The sequence below is a fragment of the Trachemys scripta genome, chromosome 9, assembly GCF_013100865.1.
Source record: "Trachemys scripta elegans isolate TJP31775 chromosome 9, CAS_Tse_1.0, whole genome shotgun sequence".
In the NCBI taxonomy this organism is placed as follows: domain Eukaryota; kingdom Metazoa; phylum Chordata; order Testudines; family Emydidae; genus Trachemys; species Trachemys scripta.
Genome location: NC_048306.1, coordinates 14,312,386 through 14,328,932, shown reverse-complemented (window position 1 = coordinate 14,328,932; position 16,547 = coordinate 14,312,386). Strand labels below are relative to the sequence as shown.

Sequence of the window (16,547 nt, the reverse complement as noted above, 5' to 3'; positions counted from 1 at the left end):
CTCACAAAGGGAAGTGATAAAAGACAAAAAACCCCACATCACCTATGGGTGAACACTTTTCACAAAAGCAAAAGCGATCACTCTGACATTACAGTCCTGATCAAGGAAATCTGCACAACACTTTCAAATGACGATCCTAGGAGCTTGAATTCATAACTTTGCTAGACACTAAAAATCATGGGCTGAATAGAGACACGGGATTTATGATTTATAGCAATCTATGACCCAGGGCCGGCTCTAGGCACCAGCAAACCAAGCACGTGCTTGGGGCAGCACATTTTCAAGGGTGGCATTCTGGACGTCTTTTTTTTTTTTTTGCTTCAGGTGGCAAAAGCCTAGAGCCGGCCCTGGCAGCAGCAGCACGTCACCCTGGGGCCGCTGCGGTTCGCGTTGGGGAGCAGCACCCGCATCTTGTGGCTGGGCTGTGCAGGCTCCTAGCGGGGGACACTCGGGCTGGGGGCCGCCCCTCGGGGCACACGGAGTTGCCTGTAGATGCCGCAGGGCGGCTGCCCCTCCAGCGCCGGAGCCGGGGCTGGGCGAAGCGGACCGAGCTGGCCAGGGACTGTGGCAGGTCGGCCAGAAGCAGCAGCGGGGCCATAGAGGGTGAGGCGCTGCCGTGCGGGGCCCACGTCCCACTCTCCAGGGCTCCACTCCCTCTGGGGCTACCCTGCCCCGGCTCCTCAGCCCCCTGCCAGGGCGGTCCCCTGGCTCTGCCCTCCCGGGACCCGGCCGGTCCTGGAGGCGGGAGCCCTGGCTGGAGGAACCCTGGGCTGAGGCATGGCCCGGAAGCCCTGCTGCTTACCCCGACCCTGCCAGCGCCAGACCGGCTGGAGGCAAGGGGGGAGCGGGCGGAGTCAGCACTGGTGGGGTGAACCCAGGGCTGGGGCGGCAGGGGGTGCAGGTGAGGGGGTGAGCCCAGGGCTGGGGCGACAGGGGATGCGGGTGGGGTGGGGGTGAGAGCCCAGGGCTGGGGTGAGGGGGCAAAATTTTTTTGCTTGGGGCAGCAAAAAATCTAGAGCTGGCCCTGCTATGACCCACTAACCACCCCCCCATGTCTCCCAGTTACCTTACCCCTCCCTTCTTTCCCCCCTCTATGAGTGGAGGGGTGTTAACAGGACACTTCACCTTGAATGGTCCCTAGAAATATGTTAACTACTTGTGCTAAACAATCTGTTCTGCCTTGTATTTAGCTGTGACACTCGGAGTACCTTCCTCAGATCTGAAGAAGAGCTCTGCGTAAGCTCAAAAGCCTCTCTCTCTCTCTCACAGACAGAAGTTGATTCAATAAAAGATATTACCTCACTCACCTCGACATTTGTCAAATGTTTTTGAAGAATAGATAAATCTGAGAAAATCTCTTTTTAAAATTTGTCTCACAACCTTCGCTACCACGGTTTTTCAATCTGCAAACTAGAGATAATATTACCTCACAGAGCTGTTGAGCGGTTTAATTATTGCTTAGAAAGTGATTTAAGGCCCTTGGATTTAAATTGACATTTAAGATTAAAACAATACTATTGAGTATACTAGATCTTATCAATGAGTCTAGTTTCAAAGGTCCATTACCAATTTAGTATTAATGGAAGACACTAAATCCTCAGGTTGAACTGACACATGAAATGACTTAAACTATATTTGGGACCAAGATTTTCAAGAGAAACTAAATATTTTGGGGGTACCCACCCTGAACCAACTGAAAGGGGCCTGATTTTCAGAGGGCAGGTGCCATGCACTCTCTGACAATCAAGCCCTTTTACTGGTAACATTTATGTTGAACACCCAACATCCCTAATCTCTTTCGGATGTTTTGGCTTAACTCGAATATACCACTGTTTTCAGTCAATACCTTCAGTAAAATGAGTGCCCTAAGCATCTAAAACTTGAACAATCAGCACATAATGGTATTTGCGAAAAACAATCTAAAATATGCAAATCCAAAGTTATCCTTTCCCCTATCAGCAAAGCACAGTTGTCTATAAGGAGGACATCTCACGATCCCTTTGAGTATTCCAACTATAGTGAACTAACTACTGTTTGAATTTTTGTATGATTTGATTAGCCTTATGAGAAGATAAGCAGCTAAGCTGAAGAGACAGAAGTAAAAGCCTGAAAAACGAATTGTTCAGCAATAGACCCAGGGGTAAACCAATACTGACTTTCACCTGCAGAAAAGGATGTCATTGTTCTCGAGTCTTGGACCAGAAAAATCCCTGGAGGCTGCTATTTGTAGATATTTTTATCATAATGTGCACCAATGTGGGGCCCAGTCCTGCATCCCTTTCTCATATGAATGGTCTCATAGGACAATGTGCATGGGTAAGTGGTGCACAACTGGACACCATCTTTTTTGTCTAGTATGTAATAGAATATTTATCCCAACAGTTGGTTTGCTTTACTAACTAGTTTCTTTTGTTTCATAACCAAATAACACAAAATCCATTTTAGGCCCTGATCCTACAAATATAAATGGACTCTACACATGGGCAGTTCCAATGAAGTCAAGTAAGACTGCTCACATATATAATGGTAATCATATGCGTAAATGTCTGCAGGATCTGGGCTTTAAGCTATACTGTCAAGTGATTAACTAAAACAACAAAGAGTCTGGTGGCACCTTAAAGACTAACAGATTTATTTGGGCATAAGCTTTCGTGAGTAAAAACCTCACATCTTCGGATGCATAGAGTGAAAGCTACAGATGCAGGCATTATATACAGACACATGGAGAGCAGGGAGTTACTTCACAAGTGGCGAACCAGTGTTGACAAGGCCAATTCAATCAGGGTGGATGTAGTCCACTCCCAATAATAGATGAGGAGGTGTCAATTCCAGGAGAGGAAAAGCTGCTTCTGTAGTGAGCCAGCCACTCCCAATCCCTATTCAAGCCCAGATTAATGGTGTTGAATTTGCAAATGAATTTTAGTTCTGCTGTTTCTCTTTGAAGTCTGTTTCTGAAGTTTTTTTGTTCAATGACAGTGACTTTTAAATCTGTGATAGAATGACCAGGGAGATTGAAGTGTTCACTTACTGGCTTGTGTATGTTACCATTCCTGATGTCCGATTTGTGTCCATTTATTCTTTTGCGGAGGGACTGTCCGGTTTGGCCAATGTACATGGCAGAGGGGCATTGCTGGCACATGATGGCATATATGACATTAGTGGATGTGCAGGTGAATGAGCCCCTGATGGTGTGGCTGATGTGGTTGGGTCCTCTGATGCTGTTGCCAGAGTAGATATGGGGACAGAGTAGGCAACGAGGTTTGCTACAGGGATAGGTTCCTGGGTTGGTGTTTCTGTGGTGTGGTGTGTAGTTGCTGGTGAGTATTTGCTTCAGGTTGGAGGGTTGTCTGTAAGCAAGGACTGGCCTGCCTCCCAAGGTCTGTGATTAACTAGTCAACTACATTCTATGCTATTGCATTACTGAAAACCACTTCTTCTGAAAACTGTAGACCCAATCCTGGTCATAGGCACTGACTCGGGGGTGTTCTGGAGATGGAGCACCCACCAGCAGCCCCACAGATCAGCTCCTCCTCTTGCCCACCACAATCAGCTGTTCAGCGGAGTGCAGAAGGTGCTGGGGTGGGGCAGAGAGGAGCAGGGGCAGGAAGAGGTGGGGGGAGGGGCAGAGGTCGGGGCTTGGGAGAAGGGGGAAGTGGGGGCGGGGCCTGGGGCGGAGCAGGATGTGTGTGTGTCAAGCACCTTTCAGAAACTCAGGAAGTTGGCATCTTTGGTCCTGGTGCAAGTAAAATTACATTAGAGACCATTCAGAAGAAAGATTATTATACAATTTCATGGAATCTGACTTGTAAGTATAAATAAAACAGACTTAGAAAATGAATAATTTAGCAATTCAGAAATGTGATATCTAAAAGTTGAAAGTAAAACACCAGACAATTAGGGATAACCTGGAGCCCAGGGCTGCAAACCTTTAGCTATGTGAGAGCTAAGAGTTCATCAAATCAATAATCATAATGATGGAACATTTATCAAAAAATGCAACCCTACGCAGATTTGAATTCAATACTTTTGAAGGAGAAATTAGATCATTAATCCAGTTTGATACATACTTAGGCTAAGATACAGCTCTCATTTTGGCCACTGGCGTGCTCCCATATATATATTTTTTTCTTATTCATGCAGGATAAATACACGGAGAATAAAATGAAAGAATGGATGTACGTCTAGAAATTTCAAACAAAGGGCCCATCCTCACCATGAGACTGGGTGCACAGTGCATTCCTTAGATCATACTTTGCTCAACAGTTCTCACTTGCAACTTTTGAGGAATGCAGACTCTGTTTACTGCATTTTGCCTCTTCAACAGGAATGCAAGAAAATGAAAGAATAAACCCCTCCAATGTCCTGCGTTCTGCTACATGTCTCCATAAACACAGGACACTCACTAAAATAATGGAAGACTGAAGGCCAAATGCCAAGCCATGTGTACATGGCTTCCTTCCCTATTCCCCTGAGTAAGCAGGTGCTATCTGAGGCTATCTGAGCCAAGGGCAGTTGGGCCCAGTGTTTAAGGGAGAGAGGGGGATTTTGCATCCCCCACACAGGTAGAAACCATGAAGCGGCTCAGGAAGTAGGAAACTCAAATCCCTTTCCACCTCCAAGCAGCCTTTTATGGATCTTTCACCAGCTCCCCCAAAGAGGCATGTTCCAGGTAGCACCACTGCTGTGACGGGGTTGGGGGATGGAAAACTCACTCCCCCTTCTGACATTCCCCACCCAATTGCTATTGGGCGAGAGGAGGTATTTTGGACCCCATGGCCAAGTTGCATGTCTGGTTAAAAGCTCTGTTTTGTAGCTTGTCACTAGTAGGGTTGCCAATTTTGGTTGGGCGTATTCCTGGAGGCTTCATCACATGGCATAATAGTTAATTAAAAATTAATTTTAATTCCTGGAGACTCCAGGACAATCCTGGAGGGTTGGCAACAACAGTCACTAAGATGTTTCCTTGCAGCTATGCAACATATTCAGTCAGCTGGAAGGCAGCCTGTGCCTCCTTTGACATCATCCCACTGTCCTGATCACGTCACTGGCAGTCAAGGTGGTGGAATCACAGACACTTTTGGTAAGGAGGACTGGAGCTGGGGGGCCATGTATGTGTTATACAACCCCGCTCAGAGGTTGACTTCCCTTGGAATAGGACCACCCACCAGTCCCTGGGGCTACATGCTGCGGACATGCCTTGGGACGGGACTCAGTCCAGAGTGATTCGGGCAGAACGAAAGCATATGCAGCCAACAGCATTGCAGGGATTAGTATTATCAGGACAGACCCATCCATTTTGAGCCTGTTACAGCTACTTGCAGTTCTCTTTCGCTCACGTGGTTTCAAGTCACTCCCTAGACTTTAAGCCTGAATCAGACTGTTAATGTCTAAGAGACATTTATGATAAATTTCCCAGTACTTAGCTTCTATCTAACCGTACAGGCCTTTCTTATGCAAGAGGGGCCTGGTCCAGCTCTCATCAAATTCAATGACAAAACTCCCATTAAATTGAAAGGCAGCAAGATGAGGCCCTATAACTCCAGTGACTGGGAATGATTCCGCTTGGGGCTTGACTGGAATTGAATGCTGTCCAAATTGATTCACGTCTCCTGAAATTCTTTGGTTTTGTTTGTGGTAGCGTGGCTAGTTTGCCATTCGTCGACAACATACAATTTGTACAAGAATATGCTAACGCTTCATGAAATTTAAATGTTACTTTTGATTATTCCAGAATATAAAGCTGCAGTTAGAGTTAGGAAGTGGCATTTATCATAGGAGTTTGCAGTCTTAACACTGAGCAAATCCCTGTGTGCCTATGAACAAACAGGCTGAATGGTTTGGTTCAACTGTAACGTAGGCTCTGCTGGGGCTGTGAGCCACAACTCTGAGAATGGCTAGTGGGGAGCCGGCCTGTCTCTGATCCCTGATGTGTAAGCAGAGTGCTGCTTTTACAGCCTTTCAGGTGTACAGTGTACTTTCTCCCATAGAGACAGCCATGGCAGCTGGTACTGAAAGGGGATAGGACCATGGCCCCACTTCATTCCCACCTGCTCTTGGAAGACTACCACACCAGGGAGACTCCTACCAGGGACCGATCCCCTTACTTAGGCCAAGGTGGAGACGGATGTTCTGGGCAGCCCCAAGGAGCTATTGGAGGCTCTTAAACTGATTCTGAGGGAAGCCCAGTTCCGAGAGGGCTGTGTCATGTGTGCAGTCACCTAGCATTTGCCCTCTCTCGCAGGAGTGAATGTGACTCCACCCAGGAGCGTCGCCAGCTTTTCTGCCGCCCTAGGTGGCAGAAGGTCCCGCCCCAAAATGCCGCACCCCAAAGAGGCGGCGGAAGGTCCCGCTGCCAAAATACCGCCGCGGTCGCTGCCCCCCCAAATTGTAGTGCCCTAGGCGACCGCCTAGGTTGCTTAATGGGTTGCGCCAGCCCTGACTCCACCACACCCTGGAATATAGTGGGGGAGGCCCCTTTGCACACCCCCAAAAAGGCCAGCCAGAATCAGTTGAATTTCTCCCCAGAAATATTTCCATATGTGACAATTTTATTCATACATGAGTCAGTGCCTCTGCTGCCTTCACTGGCTGATTTTAGTTTTTTACTGTGATCCCTTTTTACAAACAGCACCCAATCCTACAATCTTTACCTACAAGAGTAGCCCTGCCTTCAGTAGGGTTATTTACATGAGTAAGGGCTACTGCTGAGAGCAAAGGTTTGCCCTATTTTTTATTAATTTAGAAGGCACAACAAATTTACAGAGATGTTTTCTGTTGGGTTCCATTCAAATTATTTGCCATCAAATGTGACAGCCATCCAGGATATTTAATTTTAGAAAGGTAATTGGCATGTTTTTATGACTTATTTTTTTAAGAGCTGTTTAATTTATTTCTATAGAGACACAATTCCAAAACCTTATGAAACAGTCACATACAGCACAGATTCGAAAAATACCTGTTCCAAAATTGTGTTTATTCTCTCTACTTCACAGTCGATTAAGTATCTTTTTTCCTGCCGTCTGTCCATTTCCTCTATGATTCTCCTCAATTCCTGAACGTCCTTTATACTTCCCACAGACCTGGCTGTCACTTGCCAGTTGTTTTGTACTGCTGCTTCCATAATTGCCTGAAGAATGGAAAATCCTAGAGGGGAGAAAAATACAATGCAATTGTTTACTGAAAAAAAAACTGGTTTAAATATGTGAGAACAGGTTAAAAAGTATATTGTCTGAAAAGAAATATAGTAGATAGTAGCCTGCAATCAATTTATGACCTGAATGACAAGATGGTAGGGAACAGATTGTACTTTCTGTTACCCTGGTGTCAATTCTGAGCAGCTCCATTGATTTTAGTAGAATTATTCCAGAAACAAATCACTGAGATTGGTAGCTGGCCTAACAGCTCTGATGGCCTGTTCGTAGTTTTATTAGGATCTATGGCAGCTAAGGGTGTGACCCTGCAGTGCTCACATGGGCAAAACTCTCATCGGATTCAGGAGATGAACAGAATCTAATGGGAGATTTGCCTGAACAGAGACTACAGGAATGGATCATTAATTGGTACAGACCCAACCACTGCATACGAGAATGCCAACTAAATCATCGAGCTGGCTACTGGAGGCATGTACTGTAGAGCATGTTTGCTGATATTCACTTTTATTTCAAGAAATATTTTTAAATATGGAATGCAATAATATTAACTACACTTTTAAAGCTTATATTAAGGTAACGTTGACTCATTCAGCAGCCTCAACAGAGCAGCAAAGCAGCATGAAATGAACAAAGAGCTGCACAGTGGGAAACGTATGCAAGCAAACTGCAGTTCATTCCTTGCGCACAGCTGTGACTGGGCTGCAGACAAACTTGAGCAAAGAGCCGTGAGCTAACTGTAATGCAGCTGGGAAGGGAAATCTCCTCCCCAAAGGTAGCTTACGTGGGAGCCCTGGGGCACTGATTTGTATTCCTTGTCTTGCAGCATTTAGTTTGTGTTTACTGACCCCCTTTTTCAAAAGGTTGAGACTGTAGGATATTTTCAATTATTTCCTATTTAGAAGAGTTCAATTCAGATAGCATAGTTCACCTACTTGACAACTCAATGCACCTACTTGGGTTCCAATGGAATGCATCCATTTCAGTACAGAAATGTCCGAGTGGAATATGTTTCTATCTAAATAATTTATTCATAAATTATTGAATTAAAAGTTTAGTTACACTTTGGGGTCCTTATTCATAGTCTTACTTTAGAAGCACAGAATTACTTCGTGTATATTCTACGCACCCACATATACATATACACACGTACACACACATTTGCTAGGGTTAATTATTTATATTTTAACATGGAAATTTACTAGTACTTTATGGCAAACTCCCTCACCCACTTTTGAGACTGAAAATCCTTGAGAGACACACAGGAACAAAGCACTGAAAGAACTGAACTATACCAGTTGCTATTCTGAGCTCAAATCTGAGATTTCATTTTAAGGATGTTTTTTATACTAAATAATTAGGACAAAGGGTCCGATCTCATTTACGCTGGTGTAAATTTGCAACAACTCCACTGACATCGATGGAGAGTCTCTGGAGCATTACTGGTGTAACCGAGGGCAGAATCTGACCTCTGTTGCTCGAGCTGTACCCTAACAGAGCCTGCATGTAGAGCATTAGGAGAACTTTTCATGAGGCTTCCCACCTCCTTTCGAAGTGCCCACACTGTGGCTACCTAAAGCACCTTGAGTATTATTGGTTTTCCTTCGTATGGATGCATGTTATTGTCTTGTCAAAGGTGGTGACAATTTATACATACTCTGGCTGGGAATCTTTTCTGTCGTCTCCTTTCCACTGAAAACTATTAAAAGAGAGGCATTTACATATCTATAGTATGATAAACTCAGTCTTCCTCAATATCATATTTTACAAAGATGACTGTGATGTCTCAGAAAGTATTATGATTTCATTGCGAACAGAGGAAGTTCACATATAAGACTGAGGCCTGGTCTACACCGGGGGTGGAGGGGGGAAAATCGACCTAAGATACGCAACTTCAGCTATGAGAATAGCGTAGCTGAAGTTGACGTATCTTAGGTTGACTTACCTCGTGTCCTCACGGCGTGGGGTCGACTGCCGCCGCACCCCCGTTGACTCCGCTTCGCCTCACACCACGGTGGAGTACAGGAGTTAACGGCAGAGCAATCGGGGATCAATTTATTTCGTCTACACTAGATGCGATAAATGGATCCCCAACAGATCAATCACTAACTGCCGATCCGGTGGGTAGTGTAGATGTACCCTGAGATACTCAATAGCTTACAAATGATGAATTCTGATACAGAAATGCAATTACAATTAACAGGAATTTACAAATGCTTTGTATGTAAAGATTTGCTTTTATAATAGTTGTTTCTACTAAATAAGAACTATTTACACCTTTCTGCTTTACATATAGATAAATATAAATCTTGTGCTTGCGCTAAACTAATAATAAATTGGTCCACAATCTTTAGCAATCTTCCAATCAAAATATACTAATGGTTTCAGTTTATGAACATTCTGATCCCATATGGGAGCTTGCAAGAAATGGCATTGCTCTATCTTTTTGCAAATAAAAATACACAAATGCTTATGGATATTTCCGAAGAAATAAGTTAAAAATAAATACATTGGAAAGAAGGTACTTTACTATACTCTCAAAGTAATGCACACTGGAAAACAGAATCCCAACTATACATACAAAATAATGGGATCTAAATTACAACTCAGGAAAGAGATCTTGGAGTTATTGTGGATAGTTCTCTGAAAACATCTGCTCAATGTGCAGCGGCAGTCAAAAAAGCTAACAGAATGTTAGGAACCATTAGGAAAGGGATCGATAAGACAGAAAATATCATAATGCCACTATATAAATCCATAGTCTGCCCAAACCTTGAATACTGAGTGTCGTTCTGGGTGCCCCATCTCAAAAAAGACATATTAGAATTGGAAAAGGTACAGATAAGGGCAACCAAAATTATTAAGGGTATGGGACAGCTTCCATATAAGGAGAAATTAAAAAGACGGGGAGATTTCAGCTTGGAAAAAAGAAGGCTAAGGAGGGAATGAAAGAGATCTATAAAATCATGACTGATGTAGAGAAAGTGAATTAAGGAAGTGTTATTTACTCCTTCACATAACAAAAGAACGAGTCAACCAATGAAATGAATAGGCAGCAAGTTTAAAGCAAATAAAGGAAGTACTTCTTCACATAATGCATAGTCAACCTGTGGAACTTGTTGCCATGGGATGTTGCAAAGGCCAAAACTATAATGAGATTCAAAACAGAATTAGATAAGTTCATGGAGGATAGGTCCATCACTGGCTATTAGCCAAGATGGTCAGAGATGCAACCCCATGCTCTGGAAGTCCCTAGCCTGTGACTGCCAGAAGCTGGGAATGGATCACTCGATGATTACCTATTCTATTCATTCCCTCTGAAACACTTGGCATTGGCCACTTTCAGAAGACAAGATACTGGTTTTACCAGTAAGGCTGTTCTTATGTTCATGTCACCCATTCAGTTTGGTTTCACTCTGCACTTCCTGGTTTCAGATGAAGTTCTATTAGGCCATATCTGACTTAATCAAAATCAGGATATCTTACAAGCAGGGCCAGCGCAACCCATTAGGCGACCTAGGCGGTTGCCTAGGGTGCTACAATTTGGGGGGCGGCGACCACAGTGGTATTTCGGCGGCGGGACCTTCCGCTGCCTCTGTGGGAAGGCGGCATTTCGGGGCAGGACCTTTTGCCGCCTAGGGCGGCAGAAAAGCTGGCGGCGCTCCTGCTTACAAGAAAGCCCTTTCATGTGCAATATACCCACGTGTGTGTGTGTGTACATGCACATGTGTGTTTTGTCCAGCAGTTGCTATTTCAAAGAAGAGCAAGGAGTGGGAAGGGTTATTCAACAACTTTTCTCCGATACATGTAAACATAATCAATTACTCACAGCATGAAAGAATTCCATGGACTCCCCACCACTTCTGTATCCACTACAAACTGTTTCTCCTTATCTTCAAGTACTTCTATGGCAATACGCCCCTCTGCCTTCATGATCGCCTCTCTCCATCCTTCCCATGATTTCTCTCTGTGCTTTGCCATTTGTGTCCTCTTCTTGGGCCTTCTCTTCCACGTCTCACTCACAAACTATCATTTGCTCCTCCACTTCCCCACACCTGACTGAGTCTCCATTGCTTTATAGAAACAGCACAAAACCCACCTCTTCCACATTTTCAAGAAACCATCAGCCAATTCCCTGAAAACATAGCATTCGCTATTCCCTACCCTTCAACATTTCTCTATGCCTATTGTCTTCGGCAGCATCTTATTGTAATGTACATCCTTAGCCATTATGAGACATTTGCATGAACAACATGTTCCCAACTTCAGTTGTACTCTACCCTTGTGGATGCTGCTATATTTAGCAGCAGGGCTATTTTTAAAAAGGTTTTCTTTGTTTTTCTTATTTCCGACTCTGAGCGTTTCTTTGTTTAACTTAGCAACAGTAAAAATGTGATTGTCCATGGGGATCTCTCTGTTAGGGAGTGAATGGGGAAATGTCACTCCCAGTTCCTTGCACATCCATGAGTGAGCCAGTGTAATCACATTTTCCCCTCCAGATAAATCTATTTTAGTGTGAGTGTTTCACAAAAGATACTCTCATATAACGGAGTGCAGGTGTATAGCTCTCATGAATGGCTCTAATTTTGTGAACCCCAGAAGGAAGCCAGCCAGCTACAGGGTGTCTTGCTCAGTTTTGTGGCTATTGGTATGGTAGGCATTGGGTCACGCTCATAAGTAGTTAAGAGGCAACTTGTGTTTCCAGTTCAGTTCGGGTCAAGGAGCAAGCTATTTGGGAAAGGTTTTGTTGCCAATTGGTTTCAGTTCAGCTGTTCCATATAAGTGTTAACCAAAGAAAGTAAATATGAGCTGAACTAAGAGAAACTAATGCTCTTGTAGGTGACTGTGACAGGACATGTTTTTAAAATGTGTTCATTGATACCACTACTAAGCCCTCATCAGAATGACCTTCTTCTCATCCTCTAACTCAGACGGAAGCTTAACATTCAAACCAGCCAATGTCAGGATGCTTCTGCCGGTTCTAAAGATACTGGTGATATCCAAAATCGAATCCTTGTCATTATCAACTGAATGAGCTGGAGGCAAAGGCAGAAGTAGCCTTTCTTACAAACTGAACAAAACAAACATAAGCAGCCAGGCTCCTATTCAGCAAAACACTTAGGCATGTGCTTATCTTTAAGCACGTGCTTATCTGGTTTGCTGAAACAGGACCCCAAAAAGATAAAGCAAAGGCCGGGAATGGATTATCTGCCACTATAGATGTCTATGCATTTTAAATAGGCCAGAGGTCTCCATCAGAGCTGAACCCTCTGCACTTCCCAGTGCTGCAGCCACACTTCCTTCTCTGGCCATACTAAAACACAAACAAAACCAGTATCTTCACTCTTCTAAAGGGAAAGTAGAGACTATATTTTAGCTACTGTTATGAACCATCCCTTCTGAGATGGGTGTTTCTCGGCCAGTGCTACTGACACAGATAAAGATGACATTTCACCCACCTCCATCAGTTTACCAAAGCACGAGAGTCTCTTTCCCAAATCCAGCTAAGCAAAAATCTTCTGCCTGAACAACTTATTCAACCAGATGGAATTTCACATACTACATGATTGAATTTATTCTTGATCAGATAGCAATGACCATTGAAAGGAGCATATACAATTGTATCATGGAGGGCATTTTTCTTCTTTCTGCCCAGTGGACCATACTAGAACATCTCTATCATAGCATGAAACTCTTTATGATTGGCACCAAAGAAATTAATGCAAACGTTAATTTAAATCACTGATCCTCTTAATGGACAATATAAGGGGAATCCTAGACCTCAGAAATGCAGCGTTAAATTGCAATCCTTTTTTCTTCTGTGTTGGTAAGTGTTAGGGATTTTTTAAGGGACATATTTTCAGATGGGAAACGTGTGGGCCAGAAAAATGAACTGTGCATACAAATCTGTGTACTGGTGCTTCTAGCTACCTGATCTGCATGCACAATCGGTTACCTAGAGGTGAAGAACTATGACTTGGGCCCACAACTGAACTGCGGGCACCCAAATGCGGACCCATAATCGGCAGATGTAGACTGAGCCACAGAAATGAGGCCGCCCTTGTGAAAGTTTCCCCTTAATGTCAAAAATGAACTTTATGATGTTTATTTACACCTAAAATCTCCTCAGAGCACTAGAAGTTTAGCTGCATTTGGATACTCTGGTTACTTACCTCTGAACCCAGCACTAGTTTAAACACCAATAAGGAAAAGCATTTATCTAATATTGTTAGACCTGAGTAAAATAATGCATGGGTCAGAGCAGAGGAGGAAGGGGAGGTGTATTTTGCATACAGAAGGCAAAAGGAAAAGGTAACATAAGTTTATATGCTTCATGTATGCTTAAAGGAGTAGAACAAGCAAGGGATCTCTGCCAAGCTGTACACTAATACGAGTCTTAGCAAATACCTAGGCCCTGCAGTGCTCTTTTATTCTAATTACATTTACTTAAGCTCCGCAGCTTGAATTATTAAATAAAAAACGGAATAATCTCATTTCAACTGTTTCTTACCTGGCCATTTGAAATGCACCAATAACTTGCATATGGTGAACTATGTGCTGCTATTCTGATGTCACACAAACCTCTAGAATGGGAAGCATATAAACCCTTCTGTTATCTTTTTCTTTCACCTTCTATACCACTAATTTATTATGCCCCCTATTGTCTCTTTCATGGTGAATTACATTATTGCCTGGGTCATCCATAAACACAAAAATCCTCACAAACAGATATTCCAATTTGGATGAGTGAAAGTGACCCTGCCTTGCCTTGTCAGCTGAAAGTTTACAGGAACCATCTGGTCTGCATTTGTTCAGGAAGGGATATAGCTAAACATGCAGGATTTCAGATCCACAGCATGGAATGGTGTGTGTACAAAAAGAAATCTGGATGCTCAAAAGTCACTATTTCTTACTGACCACAGCTCACTTTAATCTGCATTTTTTTGATAATATAGGGCCTAAATCACCACTGCATTACTCCAGATTTAAGTCAGTGCAACGGCAGTGCTTCCAGTGGAGCTGCACCAAGAACATAACATAAGAACATAAGAACGGCCGTACCGGGTCAGACCAAAGGTCCATCTAGCCCAGTATCCTGTCTACCGACAGTGGCCAATGCCAGGTGCCCCAAAGGGAGTGAACCTAACAGGCAATGATCAAGTGATCTCTCTCCTGCCATCCATCTCCATCCTCTGACAGACAGAGGCTAGGGACACCATTCCTTACCCGTCCTGGCTAATAGCCATTTATGGACTTAACCACCATAAATTTATCCAGTTCTCTTTTAAACGCTGTTATAGTCCTAGCCTTCACAACCTTCTCAGGTAAGGAGTTCCACAAGTTGACTGTGGATCAAGTCAACTAGAGTGATAGAGTGATACAGAGGAGAATCAGGCCCAAAGACTGTAAGGATCAAGGCCAGATGAAGATGTGATGTAACTGGCCTTGTCATTTGGATACAACTCTCCCGCTGGTGGGAAAATGCGGAATAGGCCACTTCTGGTCTCATGCTAATGGAAATATATTTATATCTTGAACCCATGTTATGATCCAGGGTTTCTGAAAGGGGCGAATCCAGGTTTTTATCTTTGCCCTGGGATTCTTCATTTAAATGTTTTCAAGGGCACATTAATGGTCAAGTAATTTATAGTTTTCTGAATGCAGGTTGGAATAATCCAGGCTGAGAGACTCTTTAAAACCAGACTCTGTTAGTTGTGTTTGAGGGAAAAACAAAACAAAACAAGCAGGTAATGACTGCCCAGGGAAGACAGCAGAAGTAGCACAGGAAACCAGTGAAGGAAATAATAATATATGTTGAGAAGTGACAGAAGGTGAAGAGCGCTGTGCTATCCAGTGGGCAGGGGCTGTAGGGTATTCCCAGAGTACTTACTGCCAAGAACGTCGAGAACTCTTGATACTGATGCTAACAGAAAGCTGGCAGAGGGAGCATTAAGGGCATTCTGTCACTGGAGGATGCAGAGGTCTGGAAGCCATGGGCTTTGAGGTAGTGGAGAACAGCCTTCCCAAAGGGAAAGCCATTTTAAATGTGAACTATTAAATGTTAAAGCTTCTTTAGCCTAATAAAATTAATTAAATTTGCAGCCGTTAACGTTCCAAATAAAAATAGATTGAAATAACATTGTTTAAATCAGAGGAACCTTTATCTGGCAAACCTTAGGATGAGCTCAGGGCTCTGTCTCCCTTCAGCAAAAGAGAATGATGTTACAAAGTCCAGAGCAGTGGAATAAAGACAATTGCCTACAATGCACAGCAGAATACCAAACCTTGGAATTCAAATCCAGCAATATTCCTCCCCAGCCACAGATTTCTTTGTGTATCCTGAATTCTGCACTCAATCAGGCCAAACCACCATTGACATCAGGGAACTCAGAATAAAGTATTATTGGGCAGCCAAAGGAGTGCTATACTGTAGCCATTTTGGAATGCATTTCCTTCAGCAGTATGAAACCTTTATCCGCACGGATCATTTGGCTGATACCAATGTGACCACAATGGGAGTAAGGATTGAGAAAAGTGACTTGAACAGCGCCCTAGGTGTACTGTGTATTTGAAGCTAGCCTAGGGAAAGATCCTCAGGGAACAAGGCTGAATCATAGAATCATAGACTATCAGGGTTGGAAGGGACCTCAGGAGGTCATCTAGTCCAACTCCCTGCTCAAAGCAGGACCAATCCCCAACTAAATCATCCCAGCCAGGGCTTTGTCAAGCCTGACCTTAAAAACCTCTTAGGAAGGAGATTCCACCACCTCCCTAGATAACCCATTCCAGTGCTTCACCACCCTCCTAGCGAAAAAGTTTTTCCTAATATCCAACCTAAACCTCCCCCACTGCAACTTGAGACCATTACTCCTTGTTCTGTCATCTGCTACCACTGAGAACAGTCTAGATCCATCCTTTTTGGAACCCCCTTTCAGGTAGTTGAAACAGCTATCAAATCCCCCCTCATTCTTCACTTCTGCAGACTAAATAAACCCACTTCCCCCAGCCTCTCCTCATAAGTCATGTGCTCCAGCCTCCTAATCATTTTTGTTGCCCTCCGCTGAACAGTTATTTAATTTTGGAACCAGGCTATGAGCTTGTCTAGTTGGAAGAAACTGGGAATGTCTTCATAATTTGTGGATACATTTCTGGAACAAGATTAGCTGTACAGATAAGACTTATTTAATTGCTATTCCATTTTTTTCCCTTGGGTCCTGAGACTGGAGAAGTCCATAAAGACTGTAGTTTAGGCAGGCATAAGGCACAGCAGTTAAGCAGTAGAAACACAGTACAATGTAGAAATGTGCAAAAGATAAAAGAGGAAAATTTGGGAAGAAATTGCTTGAAATGGCATCTTGGGTTTAGCTCACGACATTAACCTGCAATGTACAAAATCAA

General features: G+C 43.6%; 1 protein-coding gene across 10 annotated transcripts in view; it reads right to left on the bottom strand.

The window, feature by feature from the left end:
* The window catches only part of GRIA3 (glutamate ionotropic receptor AMPA type subunit 3), a 212,686-nt gene that overhangs the window by 121,343 nt on the left and 74,796 nt on the right, over positions 1–16,547 (bottom strand). For all 10 annotated transcript variants that reach the window (XR_004647162.1, XR_004647163.1, XR_004647164.1 and 7 more), the window contains exon 4: positions 6,956–7,143. Coding sequence is in view for 7 of the 10 variants with exons in the window: in XM_034781955.1 (XP_034637846.1) it covers positions 6,956–7,143 (188 nt within the window). In the remaining 3 variants the exon portion in view is untranslated. The remainder of the gene's footprint in view (positions 1–6,955; positions 7,144–16,547) is intronic.